The sequence below is a fragment of the Pelodiscus sinensis genome, chromosome 3 (genome assembly GCF_049634645.1).
Source record: "Pelodiscus sinensis isolate JC-2024 chromosome 3, ASM4963464v1, whole genome shotgun sequence".
NCBI classification, from domain to species: domain Eukaryota; kingdom Metazoa; phylum Chordata; order Testudines; family Trionychidae; genus Pelodiscus; species Pelodiscus sinensis.
Window position 1 is genome coordinate 190359917 of NC_134713.1, and position 25893 is coordinate 190385809.

At 44.6% G+C, this 25893-nt stretch overlaps 1 protein-coding gene and 1 long non-coding RNA gene across 10 annotated transcripts in view; one reads left to right on the forward strand and one right to left on the reverse strand.

Annotated features, from left to right (window-relative positions):
* Window positions 1-25893, forward strand: part of PAK5 (p21 (RAC1) activated kinase 5) — a 229998-nt gene that overhangs the window by 134641 nt on the left and 69464 nt on the right. For 5 of the 9 annotated variants that reach the window (XM_075925680.1, XM_075925678.1, XM_075925679.1 and 2 more), the window contains 2 exons: window positions 834-915; window positions 18413-18627. In XM_075925680.1, the coding sequence (XP_075781795.1) occupies window positions 843-915; window positions 18413-18627 (288 nt within the window). In that variant the 5' untranslated portion in view covers window positions 834-842. Of the gene's footprint in view, window positions 1-833; window positions 916-16211; window positions 16320-18412; window positions 18628-25893 lie in introns of those variants that run through there. The other 4 variants (XM_075925681.1, XM_075925682.1, XM_025177948.2 and 1 more) reach the window with 3 other exon arrangements.
* LOC142828079 (uncharacterized) lies at window positions 10497-16130 on the reverse strand. The gene is made up of 3 exons (XR_012903034.1): window positions 15840-16130; window positions 10956-11151; window positions 10497-10680 (listed from the first exon to the last, which is right to left on the reverse strand). It is a non-coding gene; the product is annotated as an uncharacterized LOC142828079 (long non-coding RNA).

Sequence of the window (25893 nt, forward strand, 5' to 3'; positions counted from 1 at the left end):
TCTTGCGAAAGAGCGTCCATGTAGTCCGGATGCTCTCTTGCACAAAAGCGCATTGCTTTTGCAATGCACTTTTGTAGTGTGGACGCACTCTTGTACGAGAAGTTTTTGTGGAAGATCTCTTCCACAAAAAGCTTCTCGTGGAAGAAACCTGCAGTCTAGACGTAGCCTCAGATGGCAACACTTATTTCCAAATAATTTGTTTGCTGTCTTGACAGACTTGTGATTTCGTACCTGTGCAACTATTATGCTAGAGCTGCTTCAGTTATTGAAATTTGACATTTTTTAATATTCTGAAGTAAGAAACCTCTGGGCTTTGATATTCCCTTCAGGCATTCCAACCATGTCATATTTTCTTTCTCCTGATAAATCACCTTTTTTATTCTTGGCAATTCTTCATCTTCCTAATACGGTCTGAATTTTTCCTCCAATTCAAAATATTGGAACTTCGTGGCTTTTTTTTTTTTAAAAAAAAACACAACATACTTAAATTTCATTAAATTTCATGCAGAGAGCCTTGACAACCAACAAATGACAGAAGCTGTCGATTATTTTTATAGTGACTATATTTGTTTAAACTACTTATGGAGGCTCAATTCAAAATTACTGCACATTAAAATCCACTAAATATCACAAGGCTTCTAAATTAGAAAAAACATGTCAAGCAACATGTGGAAATGGGTTCTCGTACAAGAGTCGCTTTCAGTGAGAAGAATGAATATTGTTCCCTGGAGTACATAAAAACCACTTGGGTAATTCCATACCAGCTTTGATTATTTCTCTCCAAGCATTTGTTGTCTTGGTTTTTCATTTGTTCCATTGTGCATCTCTATTAGATATTTCTCATGGGCCAGCTATCAAGAAACACCCTGCTGTGCTGTGGTGTGGCGAATGAAGGCATTTTCAACCATAAACAAGGTATTGTGTGGGTTTAAAAGAAACCCCGACAATGACAAGTCTCAGATGGCTTGTAATTGTTTAAATGTATCATATTTGCATTGCTTAGAGAGATAGTATCTTTGAGAAACTGACTAGTTTGACACATTTTAAATTATCGGACAGCTACAAAGTAGATTAGAAGGGGGTTTTTTTTATGAAGCATGTCACGTGCTTTTTTTCCCCCCCTGTGGTTCATGACTGTCTATTTATAGCTTTTTCCCAACAACATTTGAAAATTTTACTCAAGTCCTTGACTTTCAATTAGAGTTAGCCACTTACCTGTCTGGGACTTAGCCTCTTAATCAGTTAGGCACTTTAAAAAGTTGTGGGGGTAATATTTGAGTTAAATACGCAGGGCACAGATTGAAAAACCTTTTATACCCATGGATGAGCGCTTACTCACCTGTGGAACTATTTGCATAGGACTTCCTAGCATGGCAAACATCTGTAATGTGCTGTATTGACTGGCTGAATTAATTCGTTATTTGCTTTTGATTATTGTTGCTGCTGCGTGGTTGTTTGTGATTCTCAGCCTGATTCATTGTTAGGACTTTGTGTAAGCGGGTGTTTTGATTGTTGCTAAATTGAAATGATCTATTTAATGGATAGCAGTGCAGTAAAAATCATGAAGGTGAAGGCATAATGGCTGCCTGTAGTACAATTAAGAATGCACTCAAGTAGCAATTGACAATATTAATGAAGTCTAAAACCATTGTGTACAAAGAAACATGAACTTCCTAGAGGTAACAAATGAATACTTGGGACCCACGTTCTTAATATTTGAACAGAGTGTTTTACTGGCTTACAGAGAGTACATGCCTGGTTCCCATGCAGATATTTTGGCTGGGCAAGGACCCAAGGGATATCCGTTCCTTGCACACTTGCACAAGGGCTGAGCAAAGTAGTTATTCCTGTGATTATGGTGTGTGAGACGAGTGTCAGGGTTAGCACTAACCACCCCATCAGACGGGGCTCATTCCACACTGGCCAGGGGTGGAGGGACACCGAATGTTATCATCTCTAAGGGTGGCACAGCGGTTGTAATACCTTTTTGGCAGAATCTCACCTCTTCTCCCCCTGAGGTGATGAGTAGGGATGTGAATGGTTAACTTGTACGCCTCACCCTTAATGGGGTGGGATGGAAAAGAGACCTCTTATCTACCTCGGCCCCAAGCCAATCGGTGCCCAAGGGCAGAGGAGCATGCAAAGTCTCTCACACACCCCCGCCAAGGTGGGCTCCGGGCAGGATCAAGTGGCTTGGCAGGCCGGATCACGCTCAGCCCTGATCTAGCGACTGAGCTGCAGCATATTGTTTACGAAGCTTCCGACTCAAGGATAACATGGGGTGAGTCTAGACTACACCTCTCTGTCAACAGAGAGATGTAGATTAGGCACATCGAAAGTGCAAATGAAGCCGGGATTTAAATATCCTGTGCTTCATTTGCATAAAAATGGCTGCTGCTTTTTTTTGAAATGGAGCTTTTTCAAATAAAAACGGCAGTCTAAACACGGATCTTTCGAAAACACAACCCTGTTTTGAAAGACCTTGTAAATCTCATTTTATGAGGGATAAGGAATCTTTCAAAAAAGGGTTGTATTTTTGAAAGATCCGCGTCTAGACTGCCATTTTTTTCGAAAAAGCTCCGTTTCGAAAAAAAGCGGCAGCCGTGTTTATGCAAATTAAGCATGGGATATTTAAATCCCAGCTTAATTTGCACTTTCGAAGTGCTTGATTTGCATCCCTCTGTCTGTCAACAGAGGGATGCAGTCTAAGCATAGGCATGGGTGCTACAGAAAGAAAAAATCATTCTTCAGCTTTTCTGTCCTACCAGCTAAGTCCATCTACATAGTCTCTTACAGCCTGAGGAATTCCTTTCCATTTTCTTCTAAATTTATCCCTAGGGTCAAAGTTATTTTCAGTTTCTGGTCACTCTTGTAGTCAGATCTGTGACAAGATCAGTCAGTGGCTGTCACTTCTTTAGTCCTCCACTCGGCCCTCTCATCTTGCATACTTCTTCCTCCTCTATTCACAGTTAGGACCCTGGCGATCAGCCTGTTGAGTCTGGCTTTCATCTCAGGCCACCGTTCTGCAGCTGCTCCTTTCTCGCTGGTCATGTCCTCTTGCAGCTTCCCCTACAAGTGCCGCTCTTCTCGTGGAGCAGACAAAGGTGTAACGCGATCCACTAACGCTAGACAAAAGCAGGCATATGTTTTTGAGAACGAGGTTAGTTAACCAGTGGAACAATTTACCCAGGGTCACAGTACGGTCTCGCTGACAAATTTTTATATCGAGATAGGAGGTTTTTTCCCTGAAAAGGTCTGCGCTAAGAATTATGTTGGGGAGATTCTCTGGTCCATGCACTGCAAGAGGTCAGATCAGACGATCACAATGGTCCCTTTTGGGCTTGAAGTCCATGAATTCCCCCCTCCCTCCTCTGAGAACGCTACGAGAGACACGGGAGATGGAGCAACGGCAGATTGATTATGGCTTTTTGAAGAGCTGGCTGTGTGTAGGCATGAGCTGGAGAGCTGCTAATCCTGCCAGTGGCACATGCGCACTGATGAAGTGTTTTGTTTATAAAAAAAAAAATAAGTGTGTGCACCAAATCCTGTAGGGATGCAGAACCCTTCTGCTGCTCGTCTTCCTCCCTGCCCTGATCTCCCCTGCAGAGCTGACACACGGTGGATTTCTTTGAAACGAAGTTAGGAAACTTGAAGCTACGTCGTCTTATGCCAGCATAATTTATGTTGCTCGGGTGGCAAGAAAGCACCCCTCGATTATGCTGGCAAAAAACGTGCACAGTGTTGCCAGCGGGAGAGCTGCTCCCACGCACAGAGCTCCTGCTTCTCGCGGTGGTATTTTTGGGGGCTTGGAAGCTATGCTGCCAGTGCTCTCCCCCGTTGGCACGGAACATCTTCACCACACATGCTGCAGCTGTAGCTTTCCAGCTGTGCTGCTGCAACGCTGCCTAGATAGGCAGGCTTGCCAGATTTAACAATAGCAAAACCAGCTGGGTATGTGTAGCACCAAGTTACTGTAGCCAACCACAATCCAAATAAAAGTAACATCTGGCATTTACATCAAACAGGAAGTATCAGAGCATCAGTGCGGGGGGGGGGCAGGGCGAGGAGAAGAGCAGGCAGCCATGCCTGGCCCCTTGCAAGGTGGGTGAGGGTGGCTGCCTGCTCCCAAAAGACAGAAGAGGTGGGGCGGGAGCAGTGGCATGCCATGCACCCCCTTTCCTCCCCACCCCAGTACTTAGAGCGCAGCGATGAAAGGGCCCAGGTCTCCGGTAGCAGCAGCAGCCAGAATCCTGGCCTTTTAGAATTGCTGGTACCCAAGGCAATTGCCCCTTCTCCCCTCCCCCATTGGAGGGCCTGGCGGGGGGCAAAGGGAGTAGCTGCCCCAGAGCCCGGTGATTAGCTGCTACTAATATGGGAGTAATAGCAGCCAAAGCCCTGGGGCCTTTAAATGCTCTCTGGAGAGCAAGCTGTGGAACTCCTTGCCAGAGGAGGCGGTGAAGGCTAGGACTATAATAGAGTTTAAAGAGAAGCTGGATAAATTCATGGAGGGTAGGTCCATAAAAGGCTATTAGCCAGGGGATAAAATGGTGTCCTTGGCCTCTGTTTGTCAGAGGCTGGAGGGGGATGGCAGGAGACAAATCGCTTGATCATTGTCTTCGGTCCACCCTCTCTGGGGTACCTGGTGCTGGCCACTGTCGGTAGACAGGATACTGGGCTAAATGGACCTTTGGTCTGACCCAGTACGGCCGTTCTTATGTTCTTATGTAAGGAGCACAGAGCGGCCATCCCCCGCTGTGCCCCGAGCGCTGGGGCGTAGATCTGCTACAGCTGTGTGCCCTTGCTCAGTTCCTGTCTGATTCTTTGTCTGTCTTGCTGTTCTCATGCTGGCACAGAATAGTGGTTTCTTCCTGACGTCGTGGGTCTTATTGGTCTGGGTCAATGTTCCTGTAACTTTAAGGGTGATTTGCACCTTGGGTAGGTGGCCTGTAATTCAATTTAGCCTGCAGTAATGAATGGCTTTAACAGTGAAATTCACTCCTGCCCTGACAAAGCTGACGTGATCAGATTTGGGGCTGGGATCAATGGACTCGAATGAACAGAGCTCTAAGAGTCCAGGGCCAGATTGTGACGGTACATGGAGCATGGGGGGCTGTGGCAGAGCGTTGCCCTGCACTGGCCCTTTAAGGGGCTGAGCTCTGGAGTCAGGGGGAAGCCCAGCTGAGGCAAATAAGGAGAACCCAGCTAGCAACTGTAAGAGCAGCCCCTGGGAGCAGGAGAGGGACCTGGCTGTCTGCCTGTAATGAGAGAGGCTTTAGCCTAACAAACCCAGGCTACCCGGCCTGAGGCCCAGGGCTGCAAGGAGGCAGTCATGGAAGGTGGGGCTCGCATGGAGGCAGCCCTAAAAGGCCGGGCTGCAAGGAGGCAGCCGTGGTTCACAAGGAGGCAGCGCGGTAGCCTGGAAGAGAGTGAGCCAGGGAAGCCCCAGGCCATAAGTCCGCAAGGCAGGTTTGCAGGGGGCAACCACGCAGGCAGAATGGGAGAAGAACTGAGGGTCCTAGGGAGTAGGGAGGGCCCTGGAGGAAGAGTGGAGGAAGAACAGTGACCCCCCCCCCCCGCCCAGAAGGGGGTGTGGACCAAGACCAGGAGTGGTCACTGAAGAGAACATGTCACCCAAGGGGGCGTGTCGGCATCGGAGCTGCCAGTTACTTCCCCAAAGCCACCCTGAGAGAAGAGCCGTGCGGAAAGTGAGTCCAACCCGTTATAGGGACACACAAAGGGTGCGTCTAGACTGGCAAGATTTTGTGCAAAAGCGGCCGCTTTTACGCCAAAACTTCCCGCCTGTCTACACTGGCCACAAGAATTTGCACAAGAGCACTGACGTTGTAATGTACAAAATCAGTGGTTCTTGCGCAAATACTTTGACGCTCCCGCTCAGGCATAAGCCCTCCTGCACAAGAATACTTGCGCAAGAGGGCCAGTGTAGACAGGAACGTTAATTTCTTGCGCAAGAAAGCCCGATGGCTAAAATGGCCATCGGAGCTTTCTTGCGCAAGAGAGCGTCTACACTGGCATGGATGCTTTTGCACAAAAGCAAATCTTTTGCGCAAAGGCACGTGCCAGTCTAGAAGCTCTCTTGCGCAAATACTTTTAACGGAAAAACTTTTCCGTTAAAAGTATTTGCGCAAAATCATGCCAATCTAGACGCAGCCTAGGTGTTTCCTTCGCATAAGGGTGGGGCAAGGGGAGAGCACAAGATCTGTATCCTATAATAATATAATATATGGAGATATACCATCTCATAGAACTGGAAGGGACCTTGAAAAGTCATCGAGTCCAGTCCCTTACCCTCACAGCAGGACCAAGTACTATCCTCTAATCTTAATGGCACAGAGAGGAGATGGGCCATGCTTCGTATGTTTGCCTCCACTCGAGCTCACAGAGTGGGGACAAAAAACAGGACTAAGGGCAATACACTGTAGTCAGTCAAGGGACTAGCAGCTGGTGTGTTGCCACTGCACCCTCTGGAGCTCCCAGAGGCTTCCCTTAAACTGAATCCTGCCTGCTTCTCCCTCCCTCCCCCCCCCCCGAAAAGGGCTGTCCCTTCAAAGGCACAGCTCAGATTTGCTTTTGAGCAACATTCATCAGTGGCCTAACTCTGCTCCCAGTGGTGTCAACAGGAAATGCCCCGGGGTGCAGAGTTAAACCAATGCCGAGAGCTTTGAAAATTCCTCTTCTCTTTAAATTCAGGATTTACTAATCTGCACGGCTTTACTGTACATCAGGCTCTTTTTGCTTGTGTCCGCATAATCGGTGGCAGCTCCATTTAAGTCAACGTGGTTGCACAAGAGTGAGAGGAGAATCACCGCTTGTATTGACGTTGCTTTGGCCTCACTTCCAGTGTACTTCCTAGTGATTTATGCTGCCATGAATCCATCAGTGGACATTAGCTTCCCCTGTGGATTGACTGCTTGCCCTGCATACTGCTCTGAAGCACTAGCTGCACAGTCTACCCTCACGTTCATCTAATTTATTTCTCAAGTCATATGCTGTAGTTTTATGATCCAGCATGGGAAAAGGGCACCATTTATCAGAACACGAGTGGAAATTGGCAGGCTAATGGCACACGGTGGCACTGTTTGCTGTACAATAGAAGGATTGAGGTCTCTGTTACAGAAAGCCATTAAAAATGAAAAGCTTATTAAAGGGAAACTACTAGCATATTAATTGCATCTTGTAACCACGTTTCTTCACCTTCACTACTAACAATGCACTGGATTCTTCTGTTTCACTCTTGTTACCAGGAATCAATTCCCCTCGGGTTGGCTTCCCAAGATGACTTGTGGATCCTCCCCGCTCCAGATTAGAAAGAGAGTTCAGCAAACTCCAGAGCAGAATCCCCTACTGAGAGCTGTTTGGGGACAATGTTCCCTGAATTTTTTCTATCCATGTGTGGAATAAATGCTATGTGCACTGAACTACATGTGGATGTGCACCACCGGTCGAAATACATGCTGCCAGCTGGGAGCGCTCTGTGAATCAGCTGGGTGGGATTTGACTCTCTCCTGGGTGGCCACCCCCGGGCTCAGTTTACAGGCAGCACTGCCTAGGGATGTAGGGTGGGTGAAGACTGGTAGGCAGCGTGGACAGAATGAAAACGGGCTTTCTCTCTCCCAGCCCTTCCCCTCTCACCCAGACAAGTTTTGGGCAAAACAAAAACAGCCCAAGGCTGGATTGCTTCTGGCTGTGGTGAGGGCTCTCCCTTTCATGGGACCGGAGGTGGCGGAGCGTCAAAGTGCAGCCACTGCATGGCAAAGTGCTGACAGCCTGGCTCCAATGGATATGTACTGCAAGCCCTGTTGTCAAGGTTACAGCTGGTGGGGAGACCTACTCCCTTTGGTCTCCCAGGAGCTGTTCTGTGATGAGACAACCCCTGCCTTCCCAGAATAATGGGAGAGACCTCTCTGCAATCATTTTTCTTCCACTAACCTTCCCATGGAGAACTGGGAAATTGCACCCTCCGTTTGAACAATGAAAATAAGAGAGCTCACCTCAGCTTTCCAGTGTATCAGGGCTTGGGATCCATGCTGGGTAGAAATTAAACTGTTTCGACCTGGGGGGGTCTCCTAATTGTGTGGCTCTTGTTGAGCCCAAGGTTTGTATGGAAGCTTAGATTCAGTTCAGACATTAGTAACTAGCCCATTTTAATACTAACAGGAACTAATGCAGATTGTGGTGGTAACCCGCAGGGAGTCATTGAAAAAACTAAGAACTGGTGAACTTAATGTGTTGAACTCTTCATAATTCACAAGGAGCTAATTTGTAATGGCTAATAGGAAAATGTGTTCCTGAGCTGAGAGAGAGTATGAAAATGCCACCCTACAGTGAATCTTCAGAGTCCAGTCATGTGTATTTGAACAAAATACATTTACATAAATACTGAGCTCCCCTCTCTGGTAGGTTAGCTGTATTAACATGGATGATTCTACTGGTTCACTAGAATAAAGCATCTTTTTTGGAAATTATTGTAGTCAGACCAGACTTGGATTTCAGTCATACATACTTGTCATGCAAACATTATTTTATGTCTACAATTATTCCCTCCATATATACCCGGTAGGGTTAATGCACGTTTACGATCAAAGACAAAATTCTGTTCTGGCCCTTCCGTGTAAAGCCAGAGTAACTCCATTGGCTTCAGCTGAGTTAATTACCATGGTTTGGGCATGAATCATATTCTCAGAAGTTTGCAAAATACACAAGGGGATAGTCTCTTCCTCATGTTGTTTATCTCTTGTGTCTTTTAAATTGTAATTTTTTAGGACTTGATATTTACAATTACATAAAAGTGTAACTGAGAGCACATGTGAGCCCTTTAGTCGTTGGTGGAACCCATTTTAATTCTGATCAGTGTTTCTTAATGGGCAGCTCTGACCCCCTTTGTCTTTATTGTTGATCTTTTTTATTTATGACGATGGAAGTAATAATGCCAGTAATCATAGCATTTGAGATCTCTCCTTCCTTAGTATGCCAACTACTTCAGATTAAAATGCATCCTCTTGGGCCATTTACACACGACTGGGCTTCAGTTCATCAGCGTCGCAGAGACTCCTCTGGTTTTGCAAAATGGGGAGAAACATTCTGTCAAGACCATGGCAATATAGTTAGTGTGGCTCAGACTGGCCTAATCTAATAACTTGCCATCACCTGACACCTGAGTCGATTGGAAAACCTCATCCAGTAAGTTACAAGAAATTTTCTTTTTGTGTAAATTCTACTTTTTGCAGAGGCTTGTGTGCCCTGAGCAAAGGGAGTGTAATGCTGCTCAGCCCCCCAGCTTCTCACACCCCTCTGCTCGTACACAAGGGCTCAGCAGAATCCAACCTCTGTGCAGAAAACAAAGCTTTCTCTGGGTGGAGAATTCAGGGATTTCTCCTGGAAAGTGTTCGCAGAGGAACGTAAAATGAATAAATGCACTGTGTGCTGACATGTTTAAAGTGCAAATGAAGTTATAGCTATGATGAAAATATCCCAGTGTGACTGATTTTTCTGTTCCCTCAACTTGTTACAGGTTGGACCTCCCTGGTCCAGCACCCTTGGGACCTGACCAGACGAGGGAGTCTGCCAGACCATGGCAGTCCTCGTAATGGCCCTCTCACCCCACTGGAGCTCGCAGCAGCCCCACTGGCTGCAGGCTCCACTGCCCCGCTAGCTCCAGCCCCCCTGCCAGCTTCAGTTGCAGGGGGCTTTCTGGTGCCTCAGGCCCCACTAGCAACCTCTACCACTGGGGCTCTCTAGTCCCACAACACCTGTGGTCTGCTGAACTATGGGGCGACGTCTACACTGGCCCCTTTTCCGGAAGGGGCATGTAAATTTCACTAGTCGTCGTAGGGAAATCCGCGGGGGATTTAAATATCCCCCGCGGCATTTAAATAAAAATGTCCGCCGCTTTTTTCCGGCTTTTAAAAAAGCCGGAAAAGAGCGTCTAGACTGGCCCCGATCCTCCGGAAAAAGTGCCCTTTTCCGGAGGCTCTTATTCCTACTTCAAAGTAAGAATAAGAGCCTCCGGAAAAGGGCACTTTTTCCGGAGGATCGGGGCCAGTCTAGACGCTCTTTTCCGGCTTTTAAAAAAGCCGGAAAAAAGCGGCGGACATTTTTATTTAAATGCCGCGGGGGATATTTAAATCCCCCGCGGATTTCCCTACGACGACTAGTGAAATTTACATGCCCCTTCCGGAAAAGGGGCCAGTGTAGACGTAGCCTGGATGTTGCCGGACTGGAGAGTCCTGGACCACAGAAGTTCAACCTGTACTAAATACCGCTGTTAACCCATGGAGCAGTAAGATTAGCAGAAACCTGCCTTCAATTTTGCCTTTTCTTTCTGAAGTACATGGTGGCTGCCATCTTTGCCAGTGCACCAGGAAGTGAAAACCAGGACTAGGAGTATGAGCTGCTAAAGCTTCTGAGTTGGGACTGACACTCCCATACTATGTGGATTGGGGTCCAGTTACACATACTCACCAGTAGCTTATATAGAGATGGAATCTTCTGGTTTGACAGAAGATACAGTGTTGCTGATTAGAATGTATTTGTTACACATTACAGAAAACGACAACAGGTGGACAGAAGGTCTACATGAATAGGGTGGGAGGAAGTAACACACATCTCAGAGTTCCCAATTCCATACAGCAGCAGGCTCCAGTGAACCATCCGCACAGGGCCCTGGAAGGATATGAATGCATATGTTGCCAGAAAAGATTGGGCCATTGTTCTCTTATGGCAAGGCAAAGCTGCCTTTGACTTTAGTGGAGCAAGTTGAGGGCCTATGAAATTATTTTTTATTACTGTAACCCCAGTCAGAGAGCAGAGTCCCATTGTGGTATGTTCCGCGCAAACACCACAAAGACAATCCTTGCCCCTAAGTTAGTCTTGGGCCTTGTCTAAACTAGGCCCCCACCATCGATCTCCTCAGCTATTGCTGAAGTTGATGTACTCACCATGGTGTCTTCTGTGTGGTAAGATGCTGGCTACCCTTCTTGTCCTGGTGGAGTACGGCATCAATGGGATAGCACTCGAAGACTGATTTATCACATCTAAGCAGACCCAATAAGTTGACAGCCAGTGGATCAATCACTGCAGCATCGATTCCGCGATGTAGTGGAAACAAGCCCTCAATGTAAGAGGAGATAACAGCTGGGTATAAACAGTGATGGAAGGAGTAAAGTGAACAATAACTATTATTGGTCAGCATGATCAGCAGTGGTCTCAGCACACTGACATCTGTTATCAAGTTTTTGTAGATTTCATGGCAAGGGAGTGTTTCAAGGCAAGATATGACAGAGGACAATGAGTTTAAAACAAACAAATGGAAGTTTTCCTTCATGAAGCACACAGTCAATCTGTGGAACTCCTTGCTGGAGGATGTCATGAAGATCAGGATTTTGACAGGGTTCCAAAAAGAACTAGATAAAATCATGGAGGTTAGGTTCATCGATATTAGCCAGGATGGATAGGAATGGTGTCCCTAGCCTCTGTTTTTCAGAGGCTGGGAATAGGTGACAGGGAATGGATCACTTGATGCGTCCCTGTTCTGTTCATTTCCTCTAGGGCACCTGGTATTGTCCACTGTCGGAAGACAGAATACTGGGCTAGATGGACCTTTGGTCTGACCCAGTATGGCCACTCTTATGAGTTTTGCAGATGTTTACGGGGCGCTTCTCCCCGTTGTCAGGGTCAGCATGAAAGAGGCTGTGAGGCTGGCTATTCAGAGGTAGCAACTGGCCTTTCAATACTGAATGAAAAATAATAAGTAGGGTGGGGATAGGTTATGGAGGGCCTTGAAAGTGAAGACAAGTAGATGATGCTTGGTAAGAGAAGAGGGCGCCAATGAGAGGATATAAAGAGAGAGAGGCTGTGATCAGAGCTACAGGTTAGGAAGATAACCTGTGTAGCAGCATTTTCCACAGACCTGAATAGGGCAAGACAGCCTCTGTCAAGGCCAGAGAAAAGGATATAACATAGGAACATAATGCTCACTAAAAGATCCACCATACTCCAATCATTGGTTCCTACACGAGTGGCTGCAAGATCATATGTGATTCACTGCCAAGGAAGGCGAGGGTATTTCAAAAAAGAGCACATGGCTCCTCTCACATTACCTGATAAATTCACATCCGTGGATGCTGAGGGTGCGTCTACACTGCAGTTTTTTTTCCAGAAAAACGGCCCCGTTTTTCCGAAAAAACTAGTTACATCCACACTGCAATTGTGTTCTTTCGGAAAAAAATCAAAAGAGCAGAAAGATTTTTGCTCTTTCTACAAGGAAGAATACCTTTTCCTAAAGAGCTCTTTCGGAAAAAGGCATGTGTGGATGGGGAGGAGGGGTTTGTTTGTTTTTTCAAAAGAAGAGGCCTCCAGGAAAAAGCAAAGGTGCCCTGGTGGCTGTCCACTGCAATCAGAACTAAAATGTGAGATACTGTACAATCAGTGTGGATGCTATCTTTCGAAAAAGCAGAGCTCTTTTCTGATGCACTTTGGCAGTGTGGATGCTCTCTTTGGGAAGAAGTTTTTCCGGAAGATCTCTTCCAGAAAAGCTTCTTCTAAAAGAAGCCTGCAGTCTAGACATAGCCTGAGAATCCTGCTAGAAAATACAGTCACATGGAAGTACATGTTGTCATACCTGATGTATGGAACCTTGGAGCTAGCTTTGAACCTCTGACCCCCAAATCCACTGAAAATTATGCTTTCCTTAATCAAGCCCGTATATGTGTGGAATTGTATCAAGTATTATTTTTTCTGTTTTGCATGCTCTTTGTGAGAAGCCAGGAAAAAGATGACTGATGGGTTTGTTTTCGTTTGTTTAAAAAGTGTGCGGGAAGGGTGGATTTTTTTTAGAACAAAAGGAGCTCTGCTTGCCAGGATGATGATGCTCTACTGGCCAATAACAGAACATCTATTGCTTTTCTTTTAATTCTTTTAGTTCAAGAACTACTCAAGGCTCTGATTAATGCCATCATCTGGAATTGTTTGGCTTGGAATGCTCTGACCATGTGAACGTCAGTAGTCTGGTAGAAACATTTTGTGGCTGAAGAAATGAAGGTGCAATGTGGCCATGTTCCTCAGTAGCTAGGGAAAAAACCCTCACAGGAGAGGTAGAATTCCTGCCTGTGTACTTACAGATTTTGCCCTTGTAGCTGAATTAACACACCACACAGAAGGTTCAATGCTTCTTTACATGTGCTTTACTTTTAGGCTACATCTAGACTACATCCCTTTTTCGTAAAAGGGATGTAAATTAGACGTATCGCAATTGCTAATGAAGCGGGGATTTAAATCTCCGCTTCATTAGCATAAAATGGCTGCCGCTTTTTTTCCCCGCACGGAACTTTGTCTGAAAAAAGCGCCAGTCTAGACGCTGATCTTGCGGAAAATAAAGCCTTTTCGAGGGATAAGGGATGTTTTGGAAAAGGCTTTATTTTCCGCAAGATCAGCGTCTAGACTGGCGCTTTTTTCCGACAAAGCTCCGTGCGGAAAAAAAGCGGCAGCCATTTTTATGCTAATGAAGCGGGGGAGATTTAAATCCCTGCTTCATTAGCAATTGTGATACGTCTAATTTACATCCCTTTTTCGAAAAAGGGATGTAGTCTAGATGTAGCCTTAAAGTGCTGCATAGTCCTGTCTTTTGTTTCAGCAAGACCAGACTAACACGGCTACATCTCTGTTACTCTTTACATGTACTTAGTGACAAGATCTGTGCATGCTCAGTAGGTGATTTTCACAGAGGCATAACCCTGACAAAAGAAAATGTTCTCTTGAAAAAGTAAAGGCTTTGCGCCTGGCTGAGGTCTATTTCCATGCCAAATTTCAACTTTCTACCCCCGGTTACTTCAGCCATCATGTGACTCAAAAAGCATGTTTTTAAATCTTGTCCAAAATGTTCCAATTAAACATCTGTCTGATGGGAGAATGTTGTCCCCCTGAAATCATGTTTTCATGGAAATCAATCCATTTTGACTTAATTTTTAAAAAAAGGGAACTGTGTGCTCTGATTGGAAAAGGGTCCCTTTTGACCTTTTTAGAATGAAACATTCAGACTTGGGTTTCAAAACATTTCATTCCAATGTTTTGCTTAAATGTATGTATAAATAAAATTAAGTCAAAGTTGGAGTGAACTATTTTATCCCAGCAAAATGTTTTGATCATTTGGACACTTTGGTTTTGTTTCAGATTCTTGTTTCACAGAAAGTTTAACTTTTTTATTTTTATTTTCTTCCATTTCAGAATGGAAAAGTTTTGACATTTAATGAATACAGGGAAAATCCAATTTCCACACAGTTCTAGATGGCAGTATCTTTTTATGAAGTTATCTTGTACTCAAAATGGAGTATTGCCAACTCCTATGATTTTAACCTTGTAGTAAGTGGCGTCTTGTTTAAAGCTCCAGATCCTGGAATCATGTCAACACCTTTGATTTTTAAAAAGAAGTTTCTAGCCCAGAGGGTTTCAGAGAGAGCTGAAAAACATTATTCAAGTGCATTTGAAAGCTTCAGAAGCCAAATAAAATGCACCCTCATTTTTATGTTCATTTTTTTAATTTTGAGATTTGTAAGCTATTAGTTTTTGTGGGGAGGGAACAATTTCGGGTTTGTGTTTTGTTCCTTTGACTGCTTGAGGATGGCAAAATTGGGAGGGATTGTTTAAACTTTTATAAAAGCATCTCAGGGTATAAACCAAAAATGGGAAACTTCAGCCCAAAACTGTGGGCCATGATGAAAATGTCTGTGTTACTGTGGAACCTAGAAGCTGCAGTTCGTGACCAGTCTTAAGACGGTCAGTGTAAATATACAGAATGAGAGGATGGCTCCTGTCCCAAAGAGCTTACAGAATGAAGATAAAACAAGAGAACTGATAGCTAGATCCAGGTAGCCTGTACCTGCTGTCAGTAGGATTCCACTGACATGGACTCGTTATTGTTGTTAGTTTTTTGGTTTTTCATTTGATACTGACCAATAATGAAGCAATGGCTGAAAACTTGGAGACTGCAGGGCTGTGTCTAGACTGCACCCCTTTTCCGTAAAAGGGATGCCAATTAGACACAGCGCAATTGAAAATGAAGCAGGGATTTAAATCTTCCCCACTTCATTTGCATAAATATGGCTGCCGCTTTTTTCCGGCTCGGGGCTTTGCTGGCAAAAAGCGCCAGTCTAGACAGGGATCTTTCGGAAAATAAAGCCTTTTCCAAAAGATCCCTTATTCCTGATCCCGAGCAAAGCCCCGAGCCAGAAAAAAGCGGCAGCCATGTTTATGCAAATGAAGCGGGGAAGATTTAAATCCCCACTTCACTTGCAATTGCGCTGTATCTAATTTGCATCCCTTTTACGGAAAAGGGGTGCAATCTAGACACAGCCCCAGGTGTATGCTTAGGTAATGATGGAAACAAAATGAGAGATCAGAATGCTATGAATGGAAGAGCACCGTGATAAGACTTCAAAAAAGGATGTGAAAAATGACCGAGTAAGAGGGCAGCAGCAGCCGAGAGAGACGGAAGGGCACATGATTTCTAAAAAGACCAACTAATTGGACAGCTCGAAAGAGAGAGAACACAACCAATGAAAGGTTTGGAAGACCTATGAGGAAAGGTTAAAAGAGCTAGGACTGTTGTATCTGGGGAAGATAAGCTTAAGGGGGACAATTGTCTGCAAATACGTAAAGGGAAAGCATAAAGAAAACAAGGATCAGTTTCATTCGTGTGCTCTTTAAGGAGGACCTGGAGACAAACATCCAAGCAGGAGAACCATTGCTTCTTTCTCCTGCCCCTCCCCTCCTGCAGCCCCCACAGCCCAGAGCTACACTAGCTTCTCATGAGCCAAATGTCTCCTGACCTCCACCAGTCTTCAGCACTGCTGGCCCCACGTCCCCGTTAGCTCGAACTGCTGCCATTGGGCTTGCTCCGAATGCTTCACGTCTTGCTGATTCCCAGTCCAGCAGAGACCACAGACTGGGGTGGAGGGGAGAGAGTTTTTCCAACATGAGCCCGTAGGAATGGTTCCCTTTCAGAAACAAGAATCCTAAGCAATTCTGCTCCCTGGTTGCTGGGACCCTCTCCTTTTCCCTGGTGTAGTGCCCCCATGGCACTCTGGCTAATGGCCTACAAAAATGGCCTTTCTCCAGGGGCATGGAATGTGCTTAGGCAACAATGAGCCATTAGATTCTACACAGTGTTGGTGTGGAACTGCCCAGTCCTGACAGATGCCTAACGTAAGAACAGCCCTACTGTGCCAGACCAAAGGTCTGTCTAGCCCAGTGTCCTGTCCTCCTACAGTGGCCAAGGACAGGTGCCCCAGAGGGAATGAACAGAGCAGGTAATTATCACATGATCCCTCTCCTGTCATCTGTTTCCAAACAGAGGCTAGGGACACCATTCTTACCCATCCCAGCTAATAGTCATTGATGGACCTATCTTCCATGAATGTATCTAGGTGGGGTGTTTTTTTTAACCCTGTTAAAGTCCTGATCTTCACAACATCCTCTGGCAAGGAGTTCCATAGGTTGACTGTGTGTGTGTTGTGTGATGATTCCTTTTTTTGTTTGTTTGTTTCAAACCTGTTGCCTATTAAGGCCTAGGTGGGAATTGTGATTTGGAGAGTGTGCTATTCAACCTCTGCACCTCCTTTGCTTTGTGGTCTGGAGTAAATTACTTCAGCCCTCTACCGGGTACAGTTTATCCATTTTCCCCCTGTGTATCTGGCCTTCTGCTCTTCAACCTTTTCTGGCACCCCCTCTGTTCACCTGCAATCCTTGCTCACTGTGGCCCAAGTCACAAAGGGCTGAGGTAATCTGTCCTCTGGGAATGATTAGTCAAGTCTCTTGAGGATTAATTGAATCATAACAGCAGAAAAATTAAATATCCCAAAAGGCATTTTCAGAACAAACCATGGAAATATGGAAGGCCCAGTTAAACCCCTGTCAAGGGTATTGGGGGTTGGCAGTGCTAGCCCTGTCACTCTGCAGTGAGTGGGCAAGATGACCTAATGAAGTGTTCTTCAAAGCAAATGCTCCAATGATTACCAAAACAGCCAACTTCCCCATGCTGCTGGATCTCTATGGGAATGCTTTACACCTCTCTGGCTGGTCACGTGGGGCCAGATTCAACAAAGGGGTCTTCCATTGCATGACTTATGTAAGGCCCAGGTAGAAATTCATTTCTTGTGCTTTGTGGAGCATGGAAACCAGCCCCCCTTTCTCCTCTGGGAGTGCATGGCAGCCCCAATGGGGCAGGGAGGAGACAGAGCTATTGCTCTGAATCTTCCCTTTTGCTAGCTGCTCCTGCAAAGGGATATGTTAGCTGGTTCTCGGCCTCAGTGAGCCTAATGCTTCCTGGGGTCCCCCAGAGTTGTGCAGGTCCACTCTACACTTTGCACTGGGCTTTGGCTAACTGGAACAGTCAAGCCCTTGATTGCAGGTGCTTGGTCCTACTGTGAGGGCAGAGGACTGGACATGATGACTTCTCAAGGTCCCTTCCAGGTCTAGTATTCTGTGAGTCTCTTCTCACAGAAAATAATCTCTCTCCAAAAGGCAAGTTACGCTGCACAAATGGCAATTTTGCTAGCATGGGTGAAGGTGTTGGAATTAGAAGCCGACTCTCTGCTTGTCTTCCTTTACCGAAATGGTGGGCAAGCAGAACGTGCATGTTCCAGGTCCTATCTTCAGCAGAATGTAATCTAAGAATATGTCTCCACCGCAGGGCTAAAGACGAATTAAGCTACCCAACTTCAGCTACGTCAGTTGTGTAGCTGAAGCTGAAATAGCTTAACTCAGCTTTTGACGCGGTCTACCCAGCAGGATGTCGAAGGAAGAGCACTCTTCCTTCGACTTCCCTTTCTCCTCATGAAATGAAGGTTACCATGAGTCAGAAGTCCCCCGGCTCGACGTTATTTTGAAATAAAGGTTTGTAGTGTAGACACGCACTATGTTACTTCAGAATAACATCAGTTATTCCAAAATAACATCGCTGTGTGCATGTACCCTAAGTGAGAACGTATTAGGGCCAGATGCTCGCCGGAGAAAACAGTCATCCTGCCAAGATTCAAGCCTGCTGAACATCTGGCCTATAATTTTGAGATGTAAGTTTGTCTATTTGCTTCTGTTTCACATTAGGTATAGTCAATTTTGGGACATAGCTAATCACTTTGAGGATAAATACCAAAAAGATTGTGAGGCACTCAGCTAGTACAATAAGAGCAGCCACATCAGACCTCGATAGATCCTGCTTGGATTATGTGCCATGTAAAGTATTACTCAATGGGAGTAAGTGAGGCAGACTGGAAGCTTGAAATCAGTAAAAAATATCAGTTTTATATGCTGCCGTTTAAATGATGCGAGATGAAAAAAGTGAGACAATGTTGAGATAAACTTTTTCTGGTTTCTGTTCTCTCACACCTCCTCTACCCCTCAGGTTTTTCCACCATGTTTGGGAAAAAAAAGAAAAGGCTTGAAATTTCTGGACCATCAAATTTTGAGCACCGGGTTCACACTGGATTTGATCACAGAGAACAAAAATTTACAGGACTACCTCAACAGTGGCACAGCTTGCTAGCAGACACGGCAAACAGGCCGAAGCCTATGGTGGACCCTTCATGTATCACGCCCATCCAGCTTGCTCCCATGAAGGTAGTGTACCGGGTCTGGGTTTCCTATTGTCTTTCAGTTTCTTATTCATGTCCCACTGTTTATGGGACTAATGTTGGAGCATGTTCTCCAGAAGGAGTGAGGGTTGTACTTCTTCGTGCACCAGGGGCATATTTGTTGACCCAGTACCTGCTGTTGATAAGGTACTGATGGATTGCTGTATCTACCTGGAGTCCCACAGATTTTGCTGTGGATCGGTGCAGTTGCAGCTGTCCACTCGATTCAGATTCTGAATCAACATTTGTTCCACTATAAGTCAGCCAGTTTCCTTTCATTTTATCCCCACTATACCGATAAGACTAAGTTCTGGATGTTTTAAGCCAACAGAAGCTCTCCCATTGATTCCAGTGTAACCAGGATTGATATGTATACTGTATTTGTATGATCATTATTACACGTACTTGTAGCATGAGGTAGAGTGCAATCAGGATGCATGTCTAACCAAAAGAAAGATATTGTTCACGTACCAAAAAGCTTAGTCTGAGACCTGCAACCTACAAAGTGTTTGAAGAGGGCTGTAGCCCCGAATCAATTATTCAAGACTTAGATGGAGAAAGAATGCTCTAGCAAATGTATTTTTAAAAATGAATATAAAAATGACCTAAAATAGACTTTCCATAAAAACGTCGTCATACTTCCAGTGTTTCATACAGGAATATCCAGGGTTAGGTGCAAGTGTTGCATGTCAGAGGGAACAATTGCAAGTCTCCTTTTTTCCAGTTGTATAGCGCTCCCATTTCTAGCCCTACTGAATGTCAAATCTTAAATCTAGCACCGGAGTGACTGTCCATTTTGGGCCTTAGGCAAGGGGAGTGTGGGGGTATAAGCAGCACACCTGGGAAAGGAAAATAGATTTATTTTTTAAATAATGAGGGCAGCTGTTTGAAACTTCTTTAGAACTTAGACATTCTAAACTCAGGGAAAGTGGGTTAATGGTCAGAGACACTCAAAGGGCCTGACAAATGCCTGGTCAGATGACTCTGAAGCATATTTTACACATAGTGCCTGCCTGTGTGTGTTTTCTCTCTCTCGTATTCCCACATGCTGCTGACTCTGTCTCACTCTTACTCTATTACTATCCTCAAAGAAAAGTTCTTGTGACTTAACATTTTTGTCAGTTTCTTTCCATCAATGGGGGGAAAAAATCAATTACAAGAGCACAAACTCTTCATTTGTATTGGTTAATCCTCCTGGCCAAAATCAGGTTGGCTGCCAACCGCTGTGTAATGCTCTCTACCTTCATGATCAGGATTGTAGCAGAGCAAAGGAGAGTTTCTGGTATCGTGTTGTATAAAGGAAGCCCAGGAGCAGTGGAAAAAGCAGAAAGGCATTTGCCTGCTAGATGCAGATAAGAATAAGGATAATTGCATTCCACGAGCCGCCTCCTTACCACCATATATATGATACAGCGGGGGGTTGGGACACAAATTAACTAAGAGGCTATAAAGAAGAAAAATTGGATGAGTCTTGCTACAATCTCATCCTTTTTATGGATTTTGGGGGGAGATGCCTCTTTAAGCTTAAAATGTTTCAAAATGCATTTGATTTGTCAGCTCTGCCATTGGGGTGCTGAAAATCATCTGAATTATTTTAATAAGTCTCTCTTTTTGGTCCTTCCTTATAGTGACTAAGTATTCCAATCTGACAGTGGAACAGAGCATAAACTCCCGTTGAATTCTTTGGGAGTTCTGTGCATAATGGACTTGCTCTGAAGTTACTAGGTCGTTAGCCACATTTACACCCACTCTCCTCCCTCCCCCTGAGATTTTGTAGCTCCACAAAAGTAGCTGTGTCTGCAGAGCACTGCAGCTGAAAAGTCCCTCTGCATTCTACCTACCCAGACACTTAGAGACGGTGGCTAGGCAGATGGAGCTCCTGGCTGGCAGTTTTGAAATGGAACTTCCAGCTGGGAGAGATGCCTGGGTTAAACGTTCCCATCCATGACTCCTAGTGCTGTCTTCCTCCCCACCTGCCGTCCTCCCAAAAGGCCCAGATGCTCCTCTCTCCTTCATGGTATCTCTGGGTACGTCTACACTACATGCCTCTGTCGGCAGAGGCATGTAGATTTGTTTATTCAGCAAAGGTAAATGAAGCCGCGATTTAAATGATCGCGGCTTCATTTACATTTACATGGCTGCCGTGCTGATCCGACAAACAGCTGATCAGCTGTTTGTCGGCTCGCCGCTAGTCTGGACGTTCCCCCTGTCGACATCAAAGCCCTTTGTCTGCAGCCCCGTTATTCCTCGTGGAATGAGGTTTACCGGGGCTGCCGACAAAGGGCTTTGATGTCGACAGGGGGAACGTCCAGACTAGCGGCGAGCCGACAAACAGCTGATCAGCTGTTTGTTGGATCAGCACGGCAGCCATGTAAATGTAAATGAAGCCGCGATCATTTAAATCGCGGCTTCATTTACCTTTGCCTACAACCCTAATCTACATGCCTCTGCCGACAGAGGCATGTAGTGTAGACACAGCCTCTGTGGGCTACAGCCCCAGGTCTGCAATGTGGGGCCATTATTAGGAAGGGAAAGGAGCAAGACACACACAGGGAGATAGGAATCTCATTTGCATTTTGACCTAGCCCACCTCCCACCCCAAAAAGCATTTTATCTGTCACCAATTCTGTCATGAGCCTGTTCTACTGAGCATCAACCTTCCTGTTACTTATATCTCCAATTAACCATGGTCAGGATCTGTGTCCCCTCTGCAATGTGGGTCCCCTTGTAAATTTGAACTTAGTATAAAATAGAAATGTTTATTAATGCATGATGTTAGCTTCCATTGCTATAAAGCTTTCACATAGAACCTTCTATTGCAGGGACAATGTTTTACTTATGGAGGCTGGGGAAAGTGGGGAAGAGCAGGCTTGCTTCGCTACAGATTTAAGGCCTGGTATTGCTACTTTCATTCCATCTTCCGCCTCTGCAAAAATAATACAAATCCGCCATCTAGTGTGCACGGCTATGTTTTACATTGGCATTAACTTGACACAAGAGTGAATGGAGCTTATTCTCCAATTTAACAGTCTTACAGGAAACCTGCCGGAGCATGAACAAAACTAATTGAGTGAGAAGTTCACATTTCAAAGACCAGTATATTTTTGCATTATTGGATTGGCTTCTCTTTTTTTTTTTACATCTACTGTAATCCATATGAGCGCACTTATAAACAAGGGTGTTGATCCAGAAGGTTGGTTTGAATTAGAATGGAATTAGTGTGAATGTAGTGGGGGAAATGTTAATAGGACATTGTCGTTTTTAATTGACTCTTTGGCAAATTCCATTTTAATATTAAGTGCCCTTTAAATCTATATCGGTGCTCTTTAGTTCCTTTTAAATAATTCTGATGTTAGTTTATATACAGCAGGGGGAGAAACTGCCTAAGATACCTGCCCTGCATTATGATCCACTAGGTTTCAGTGGCATATGTGTGGAGATTCCAGCTGAAGTCAGTGGAATAACACACAGAGACCAGAATCGAAATGAGTGGTTCTCTGAGTATTGTTGGGACCAGGAAAACAAGGCCTGGTCAACGTTATGCTAAGGAAAGTTAACAAAGGCTAATTACGTAGGCCTCTGGGTATTCTTGACCAGAACCAGGAATGTGGTTCAATCAGAGGCGCACCTCCATGCTGGCTTAGGTTATAAAGTAAGATAGTGATAAATTATATATTTGTACCTACTGTAAGTAGAATGGTTTGCTCTGGGAACTGGTCAGTAACTCCCTGTTTTTGTTCCTCTTCGCTAATCTTACCTCCCTATTTTTGCCCTTTGTTTGTACCCGACTCTTTTGTCTCCTTGTTCCTGGTACCTGCCTTTTGTGATTGATAAGAAAGTTACTGATGCATTATGAAGCGCTTTTGGCCACAATGTACAGTTGGCTAAGATATGCATAGATATTAAAAGTTTCTAGAAAGGGGGGTAAGTGGCTTGGGCGAAGAGCTTATGACGCGACGGAACTGTCTTTATAAGCCTACCTGTTACTAAAATCGGGGCTGGTTCTCTTTGGAGACGGGCCGCTCTCTATTGTTGTGTGCACTCTTCAATAAAGAGCTTGTGATTGGACTTTGCTGGTGTTGCCTGTCTCTTTGCGGTCAGACAACGAACCGAGCCGTCTGGGTTAGAGTCCCTGACAGTATCATCAGGGCTGAATTGACCATACAGAAGAAAGAGTGAAACTCACCCTATTTTAAAAAATGCTCTCAAACGTACCAAGACAATAAATCGATGAGGGCCCTAGGAAAAGAAAAATGCCCCCCTCCCCCTGACCCATCTACTCTGTGGGAGATCAACGTTACCAGGGTCGATCTTCCAGGGTTTGATTTAGTGGGTCTAGTATAGACTCGCTAAACTGAACTCAGAGCGCGCCTCCGTCGGTGCTGGTACTCCTGCTCCTCACAAGGAGTAAGGAAAGTAGACGGGAGCATTTCCCCCCATCACTCTCCCACTTTGTGGATGACGTAGAAACGCAATTTAAGATACGCAACTTCAGCTGTGTTAATTATGTAGCTGGAGTCGATATATCTTAATTCGACTTTCTGCTGTGGTGTAGACCTGACCACATTGTTTTAGGTGGGGATTGTCACAACTTTAGGTACAAAGTGTTGAATCAGAAAAGTGGCTTTTAAGTTCCTCCTGTATTTGTAACTCAAAAAGAACATACCAAAATAGGAAGAGTGGTCCCAGGGCTGTTGAATTCCTAGGAATGTTTCCTTTTCTGGCCCATTCAACCTATGCAGACTGTAGTAAAATTCCATGCAAGGAGTGAACACCTGGCCCTATAGAAATCTATGATAAAACTCCTGTTGGCTTCAACGGGGCTGGTATTTCATCCAAGACTTATGAGCGTCCCTATTTGGCAGGGGCCCGGTAATAACAGTCAGATCTGTGTTGCTGATGTTGACGAATTATATTAGTTATTAAAGAGTGGAAGATAAATACAGAAGGGTTACAAACCCTAAAGAATAAGGGACCGGATCACAATTCCTTTGCACTTCTCTAATACCATAATTTCTCATACTATGCCTCTAGGACCCAATTATGTGAATATACAGGGCCATAAATTTATTCCTGTGAATTGACATATAGGTGTGTGAATGTCCAGTGTGATTGATTTTGTTTTAAATGGCGATATTTTATAGTATCTTAAATATCTCACAACATCCTTGCTGCAAATGTTTTAAACCAGTGTTTCTTAAACTTTTTAAGACCAAGGAACACCAAACAATAATTTTTTTTTACTGAGAAACACCAAGGATTTTTTGTTAGGCCAAAAAAAAAAAAAGGTCGGGAGGGGAAAAAGGGTCGGGGAAAAGTTATTGAGCAAAAAAAAAAAAGTCGCCTGCCCCTTTAAGGGCAGCCATTTTGAATTCTGTTGTTCTCTGTGGCACACCTCCAACTGCCTCACAGCGCACCAGTGTGCCGCAGAACACAGTTTAAGAAACACTGTTTTAAACCGTGCATTTTGCCTTTTAACCCCTCAGTCAGATATTCTAATTGTGTAACGACTGCCTGTACTGGGCTCTTCTCATGTGAAGAGAAATGAGGTCCCTTGAGGATCTTGGACTTTAAAGCTTCAATCCTGAAAATACTAGTGCACAGACTTTATGCATGAGTAGCACCACTGAAGCCAATGGGACTATTCATGAGACTATAGATACACTTAAATGGGTTCTGGCTTAAGGAATAAGGATTCGATCATGCAGATTCATGTGAATAAACACAGCTCACACACACAGTACCACTGATTTGAATGGGACTATTCATATAGGTAAGGAGTTGATGGATTAGACCCCTACTGTGATATAATAACATAAACAAGATAATACCGATTACAGCCTTTGGTTGCAAATATTGACTGTAATACAATAAATGTCACTAGCATAGCCCAAAATATATGGCTTTTTCTTCATTAGGATTTTTAAGTAACATTACTGAAGGGCTAAACTGAGCTTATTTGGGTGAGAAATAGTCATGTATTGAGTAAAGGTTGCACAATTTAGTTCTCAGTCTTCTCTTTATTGCAGGTTTATCAGTGCCAAACACTAGGTGGCAGCAAGAAATCTTTAGAAATGCATGTACGGGGCTGGGGGTGGGGGGGGAGTGCCTTAAAACCCGTACATACACTGCTAGTGAGAAATCTGCTTGAACATTGCAGAGGGAATTTGTCAGTGATTATTTATGGTATGGATTATGAGTGAGGATAAAAAGTCTCTTTTTACAGAGAGCTATGAAAAAATTTCCATATCAAACTACTTGTATTGCATTTAGGCTCTGTAATGGGTGATTTTATAGTAGACTGCCACTTTTAGTGCATCCATTTTGCATTGAAACTATAACAAAAAGCACTTGATTCTGTATCAACATTCGTACACATTTCTTTGTGAGGCTCCTTATTTGTTCCTACTATTGCTAATTACAGGCAAGACTTGATAGAGCCTGCTATAGTTAAGGGTAGCAAACAATTTCACTTCTAATCCTATTGCCGCACAGTCCCAACTTGCTGTAGTCCATGAGAGCTCTGCATACAAAGACTAGCAGGATCAGGTACAGAATAAAGTTATTGTAAAGCTTTTTGACGTCCGGGAGCAACAGCCTACCATTTAAAGTGTGTGTATTTATTCTAGCTTTTTAGGCTAACTTGATTAGGCTTCAAGTATCAGAGGGGTAGCCGTGTTAGTCTGAATCTGCAAAAGCGGCGAGGAGTCCTGTGGCACCTTATAGACTATCTGAAGTGTAGGAGCATAAGCTTTCGTGGGCAAAGACCCACTTTGTCAGATGCACTACATGCATCTGACAAAGTGGGTCTTTGCCCACGAAAGCTTATGCTCCTACACTTCAGTTAGTCTATAAGGTGCCACAGGACTCCTTGCCGCTCTTGATTAGGCTTGAGCTTTGGTGCGCTCTAGAAATTTGATACATCCTTGTTTGTTCATTTTTCTTATTGTCCTCCTGCTAACACAAGTTCTAGCCATAAGAGCTGTGGCAGGACCTGTGTATCGTGGAGGCCATTGAATAAATTCTCTATAGGTATGTCTATACTTGCACCCCAGTTCGAACTAGGGATGCAAATGCAGGTATTCGAAATAGTCAATGAAGCGGGGATTTAAATATCTCATGCTTCATTAGCATGATCTCGCCAGCGTGCTAGTTCAAATCACAGCTGATTCAAACCAGGAAGCGCACACCGGGATGCGTTAGGTCGAACCAAACCCCTTGGTTCAAACTAACGTTATTCCTCAAGAAATGA